Source organism: Vigna unguiculata, chromosome 2 (genome assembly GCF_037176805.1).
Source record: "Vigna unguiculata cultivar grain cowpea cultivar isolate G323 ecotype 2 chromosome 2, ASM3717680v1, whole genome shotgun sequence".
In the NCBI taxonomy this organism is placed as follows: Eukaryota; Viridiplantae; Streptophyta; class Magnoliopsida; order Fabales; family Fabaceae; genus Vigna; species Vigna unguiculata.
The window spans coordinates 25,385,435-25,392,178 of NC_140793.1; the positions used below are offsets into that span (position 1 = coordinate 25,385,435).

Consider the following 6,744-nt stretch of genomic DNA (forward strand, 5'->3'; position numbering starts at 1 on the left):
ACTCGAGTGAATTTTATGTGATAATAAAAAGTATACACGGAAAGAAAAGCTTCTAGAAATTCATAGTGTGAGATTGCAAATGCTTATGTTATTTATATTTTTATATCAGAGGGGATCCTGAGTTAGCCCCAGTTGTTGGTAATTCATGTAATCAATGCCATTTAATCTAATACAACATAACACATGTTCTGGCAGCTCCTCTTGTTTGTTCCCCTGATAAACCAAATGTTACAAAAATCAGTTTAAGTATCAGACAAAATGAAATAGATTTTGGTTTATTACTCGTTTGTTTGCTTCTGATTTCATCCAAAAATTTGGTCCTCTAGTTTTTTTAGTCTCAATTTGCTTCCGATTTTTTAAAGTTGATGCAATTTAATTCTTTTCGTTAAATTTCTTGAAACGGATCCAGAATTTTTCATCAAAATTTAACTATTAATAAGGATTTTGCTTTGATGGTCTGATTAATATAATTCTATTGTCAATTTTGATAAAAAATCATTAATCCGTTTCAAAACATTTGAGAAAAAAAAAAAAAACAAATTGCATAAATTATTTAAAAATTGTGATCAAATCGAGTTTAAAAAAACTGAAAGACCAACTTGATATTTTTACGTGAAAACTGGAATGCAAAGAGTAGTTAAACAAATAGATTTTGTCATTTGAGAAACTCTTACCTGAATTGTGAGGCCAACATCTAGTGTGCAAATCTTTAATCTGTCAAGGAATGCTTCAAACCCTTTCCTGGATATATAGCTGAATCTATGCATATCCAAATCAATCTCAAAGTAATTTTCACCCTGAAAAAAGTTATTTGATTTAGAGGTGACTCTGCTAAACAATATCAGTAACATGACAAAAAAAAAGATGTACACATCTTTCTTCACATCACATAGCATGTTGCATGTCCTGTTACTTTTCCTTTGTTCTGAGTTGTAAAATTTGCTGTATGAACAATAATAACATTGTTCATTAAATGGTTAGAAATATCAAAGCGTTAGGTGATTGGAAAGAAATGTGAGAAATTAAAGTACTGCACGTGGAGGTCCCTTGTCTTTTATAGTGAAATGACACAAGAAATCCATAAAGATGAAACCAAAGAGTACACACATCAACAAGGAGAAGGAGCCCACAGAAAAAACTAGAACTTTACCTTTCACTTTTACAAAGTCCTAATTTCATGATATTCATTCATTTTTTTGTTTCTGAATTAACTGCTAGATAAACAAAATTTGAGACATATCATGCTGCCACTAACTGTCATCACTAATCACAGAATGAAATGAATGTGGACACAAGCAGGACCACCTTATCATTAAAGTATAATAACACCTATGCATGTATAGAACGTCACGTTCAGATTCTGTCTGTCATATTCAGCTTCAAGATGCTATCAAAATAATGGGGTGATTAAATGAGTTTATGCAAGCAAAAACAGCTTGGTTTTCTCATTCTGCAAGATCATTCAAGTTCAGTAGTTATATTAACTTATATCAGGTTTTTTTGGTTGAAAGAAACCATCATAATCAGTGTCTTGGAGGATGAGTCATGAGACAAACCGTGAAAAACTCATGTTGAGGACGTGAAAGAACAGGTTTTTCATTGTAAGCTTGCATAAGCTTCCTCTCTGCTGCACTCAAATGAAGATCTTCCAAGTTCACAACACGGCCTAAAATTTTCAACCTTTCCCTAAAGGGTGCAATTGTATCTACAGGAAAACCCTTTACCTTTTCAACTTCATCGTCCATCAATCTCTGTAGAAAGATGTAGATAGATATTGTTTCATCAGCTACACATAGGTCAGTGAAAAGAAGTAATAGAGCTTTCCTCAAATTAACAGACAAAATGGTAATTCAAATTAACAGACAAAATGTTTTTCATCTTTCATCAGATGAATCATGGTATAGAGCTAATACATCACACACTGTTGTTACTCTGAATCCTTTTATTTTGTGGACAATAATCTCAGTGACCAAGAAAATGTAGAGATGAAAACAATTTTAACAGGAATATTGAGCACTAAAATTTGACACATGAAGGCTCCTTCTTACTCTGATGCTTTCTTGAAAAGGCAGTGGAAGTTCCTTGGAGTAACTTTCCGAAAGTTTAAAGTACAAAACAATGCTCATTCCTTCACCATCAGTTTCTCCTTGAAAAAGTGTGGCAGGATAGAGTGGAACCTATATTCCACAAAACCAAAAAGTATAAGAATATGCAGCAGCAACAATTTCATAAATTGTTCTGTTGACAATACCATATTAACTAAAAGGCAAAAAGAAAACTAAGGATTAGAATTATACCAAAAAGTATAACTAGGTTTTAGCAATGCAGGAGTACCTGAACGTTTACAACTAGTATGGGAGGAAATTTCCCAGAGGAACTCATAACAGGAAGTTCCACAAAGCGAGCTATGTGGTCTACTTTCCGTGGGGACAAGAAAACATCTACACCAAATGGGTAATATGCAGAATAGTTAGGAGCAAAGTCTTTTTTCTTGTCCCTGCATAACAACAGCAAAGTCAAACGTTATTTTGTCTGTGAAACATCTTATTTTGACTTTAAAAACATTGATGCATTTATTAACACGTGGGAGAACATGCACTGTCAAACAGATTACAGACAAATCTTAATCTTACTTGAAATAATTTACTCCTCGAACTTTGAAAGTGCCTGCATCAATTTGTGACCAACAATCAAGCATTTTCTTCTCAATTGGACAAAAGGGTACTTGAGATCCTGCAATTGGTCTTTGTAGAAGCGTCTTTGAGGAAACTGAAAACAAGAAAAGGGAACGTAAATAAGAATTACAGCATCTGCATTTTCCTGGAAAGATGTTTTCTTTCCAGCTATTAGACACAAAAAGCTATTAAACATACTTAGGCTAATGTTAAGATAAAATGAAGCATAGAGTCACAAGAAAACTGTTTCAAGAATTTCAACTCAACTCACATAGAGTAGCATTCCCATGTCCTTCTTTCCATTTGAAGGAAACTTTTGTAGCAGTCTTTTTCCTTGCATTAGGAGGACTGGAACTTGATGATCTTCTCTTTTCAACAGAAGAAATGGTAGATGCAAGACATGGCAAACAATTGTTCGGAAGAATCCCACAGTTATCCAAAAGTCCATCATCCTTGTTGGAATTTGCGTCCACTGAGGAAATTTCGTCAAGGAACACTGGCTCACGAGGAGAATCAATGACATCTACACCAGAATATTGAACATCTGAACTTCTCGAAGCCTCAGAAATGTTAGCAAAATGTCCTGTCTGTAACTCCTGTTTCTGAACTTGATCTGTGGAAACTCCATGGTTAGCATTTCTTGAAGATGGAAAACTCAATGCAGACCCTCCTTCAATCCCATTCAGAGAGACAACATCTGAAGACATAAATTGTCTTAACTATAATTTTTAAGGTAATAGTATCTAAAAATCAAAGATGAAGGGAGCAAAATATAACTAAATTTAAAACTGAAAATTATACCATCAGGAACACTCTGGTAATCATCATCACAGTCAGAGTCAAATACTGCAACCGAATCAAACCATGCCTCTTCAATACTTCCTGTTCCTGTTGCCAAAATTTAAAATTAGGAATGATAAAAGCCAAACTAAAGCTTACAAGGGATTTCAGAAGAAAAAAATGGTTTCTGCAGTAGCTGTAATAAAAACTAGATGTTAGATTGAATTTATCTTTAATAAAGGTGACTTGGGTCTGAAATGATATTCCTAATGACAGAATTAACATTAATTTGCTTCAAATGTAAGTACTAATAATATGGATCTAAATCCAGCAACTAATGCTAGTTTTATGAACTCGTTGAGGCATATCATAAATGCACAACTCACCAACTACAATTGTGCTCAACCACCTACCCATAGACCTCATATTAGTACTACTGTTACCCACGAATTTCAACACCACTTTTTTCCACCTGAAGTCTTACTACGTTTATCCCAAGTCTTAGTCTGAAAATTAAATTTCAACTCCTCCCTTCATAATGAAAAAAGAAATAGCTTAGCTAAGCCTGCAAGTATATCACCAACTCAACAATATTGACAATGTTTTCGGTTGAAAATGACGATAATTTGCACCGATTATTAACATCCATTTCTTCGCAGCTTCGGATTTCCAATGACTATACCAACCTTTACACGCCAAGTGACTAACTCCACCAACATTTCCCAAAGTTCAAGTCTCCAACTACCCCAAAAGGACCAAAACAATTGTTTCAGACTCGCCACAACAGAATTCTAAGTTTCCGACAAAAATTGCAATTCAAAACAAAAAGAAAACCGAACATATATATGTCTGGTCTCTCATTTACAACCTTCACTCCCGAGAATCCTTTGACGGAAATGCAACCCAGAAGACGAAACAAAAGATTGAGAAACAAAAAAAAAAAAAAAAAAGATGCAGTAAAACATCAACCTTGGAAAGTGGGGTTGGCAAAGGAACAATCAGGCAACCCTGCCACATCAACCTTGTCCAATGATCCCTTACACAACCGTGAAGTAACTCTTCTCCTGAGTCCCTCTCTCCTACCCCTCTTCCTGGTTTTCTTCTTGGAAGAGCTCAACCTCCCTCCCACGCACCCTTGTGGAGTTGAAACACACGCTCCCATATCATCAACACCTTTGTCTCAGATCCCTCACCACCCCAGAAAGTTCTGTCATATAGACACCACCATGATAAGGAAAACACCACAAACCAAATAGAAAGAGTGAATAAATAATCAAAAGGAGAACTTCAAGAAGCTACCCGCTGAGGCTTTTTGTTGAAGTTACGAGAAAGACTTCCACTTTCTTTGCCCCCGTATCATAATGAAACCAATAAATAAGCTACCCCAGAGAAACAGAACACGAAAAATGAAAACAATAAAAAAAAAGTCAAAATTTTCATCCTTATAATGATTCTAAGAAAATAATAATAGTAATAATACGATACAGTGAGGGTAGTTGTTGTAGTTGGCAGGACCGTGAGGGTCCCGTGTGCCACGTGGCGTGAGATCATTAGGCGAACGTGTGGAAGAGTGGTGCAGAATGCAGAGATTGTGGACCAAGTTCTACGTTGTTGCTTGCTACTGTTCTTTTGGCGTTTATCTGACGTCGTTTCACACACTCATGTAAAGTTCTCAGTACCTTTATCCATGTCCGTATATTGCGTGTAGTCAATCCAAATCTGTGTTTGGAGAGCAAACCAAAGCTCACTGCGTTGAGACACCAACATTCATATTAGTACCCTTTTCCTCAATCACACCACCAACATGGGTCCCCTAAAGCTCAGGTTTTTATGATATATGTGCTGGATATGAATCACATTTAGATCTGTACCACCCTTTTATCACTTTATTTTCCTTTCAAATTCTTAATTTTTATTCATCAAACATGACATATTTGAATTTCTGACACTGATGTTATGTTATGACATTCTCCTTAACCTGATCTTTCTTTCTGCTAAAAAATAATGATCAGTTTGTGGAGATTCTAAGAACTATTTAAAAAGGATAATATCTCTCGTAATCGATATTTGCCCACCACATGTTGATTAATTGATTTTCTTGAACTTTTGTGGAAAATATCTCACCGTGTGATTCACAAGATCAAATTCATCACAGTGTTACTGTACAAACATGTTACAGTCTAGGGTTTCTCTTCACCACTTGAATTGCTATATATTACAGGAGAGAGAGAAATGATCAAACTTTTTCTTCAAAAAAGATTGGCCAAAAATGTCATTATCATTCCAATTCTTAATTAGGACAAATGGGTTATGTTTGGGGACAAATGAACCTCTCCTTGAATTGTTGTAATGAATTTTCACCAAACCAATAATGATATTTAGTTCCATGGTGACTAGCCACTGTTTATCTTAATGTTCAATGATTATGAATGAATCAATTTGATAAAGCAAGTTCCCCGAAAGAATGTGGAAATTTTGACGATGGAGACATTTTTATCGTCAACATAGAAACTTCACTATTACAAGTACACGGTTTCAGTTACATAAAATAGGGGAAAATGTCAAACAAAACTTCAACTTCAATTTCATAATGATCTTGGTTTGTCTCTACGTGCAATGGTGTTTTATCATTTAACTCATTTATAATGCTTTTTTTTTTAGTTTCTTTCTTTTTTGACTGATCTTATTGGTGATGAAATCTTATATATTTGACATCTCATAAGTAATATATAAATTAAGAAATAGATTGTCTAGAGTTTAATATTAAAAATGTGGAATCATCATATCATTGATTAACATGTTGTGACTATGTGATAATGATTAGGTTGGTAGAACAAAAGTTGGGCGTATAAGAAAATCAAAATATGATAACGACGTTCAATATATTGAAAGAAAGGCAATGCATCATTTATAATTTCTTTTGTGAATGGGAAATTTGATGAATCTTGCCATCATTACTTTATGAAAAGAATACCCTATTAGGGCAAAAAATATCATTCATGATTAAATTTAAGTTATTAAAAAGATGGTTCAAGAAAACTGCGTATAATAAATAGCATTGGAATGCGACCTTTCTCTACCACTTGATGGTTATTTATTAATCACCATAAAAGCTGGTTATATTTGTAAGCAAGGGTTATTTATAGCATTGGGATTTAACTTTTGAAGTTATCGCAACAAAATCAGCTATAAAATTTGTACTTGGTTTAAGAAAGGAATAAAAGAACAGAACGTAAATAGAAAAACAAGTGATTAAAAAAAAATGCTGAGTGAAATTTTAAATTATTTA

At 34.2% G+C, this 6,744-nt stretch overlaps 1 protein-coding gene across 3 annotated transcripts; it reads right to left on the minus strand.

Annotated features, from left to right (window-relative positions):
- Nucleotides 1-68: 68 nt before the first annotated feature.
- Nucleotides 69-4,911, minus strand: LOC114173998 (uncharacterized). Of its 3 annotated transcripts, XM_085669917.1 has the most exons (11): nucleotides 4,755-4,911; nucleotides 4,425-4,662; nucleotides 3,477-3,563; nucleotides 2,947-3,372; nucleotides 2,634-2,769; nucleotides 2,335-2,497; nucleotides 2,049-2,177; nucleotides 1,725-1,751; nucleotides 1,557-1,627; nucleotides 675-797; nucleotides 69-213 (listed from the first exon to the last, which is right to left on the minus strand). In XM_085669917.1, exons 2-10 carry the CDS (start codon nucleotides 4,615-4,617, stop codon nucleotides 710-712), a joined length of 1,320 nt encoding a protein of 439 aa, XP_085526043.1. In that variant the 5' UTR covers nucleotides 4,618-4,662; nucleotides 4,755-4,911; the 3' UTR covers nucleotides 69-213; nucleotides 675-709. The 3 variants fall into 3 exon arrangements, with proteins under 3 accessions (XP_085526043.1, XP_027914517.1, XP_027914518.1); XM_028058716.2 differs by having other exon boundaries at nucleotides 1,557-1,751; XM_028058717.2 differs by lacking the exons at nucleotides 69-213; nucleotides 675-797 and adding an exon at nucleotides 807-942 and having other exon boundaries at nucleotides 1,557-1,751.
- Between the last annotated feature and the right edge of the window lie 1,833 nt (nucleotides 4,912-6,744).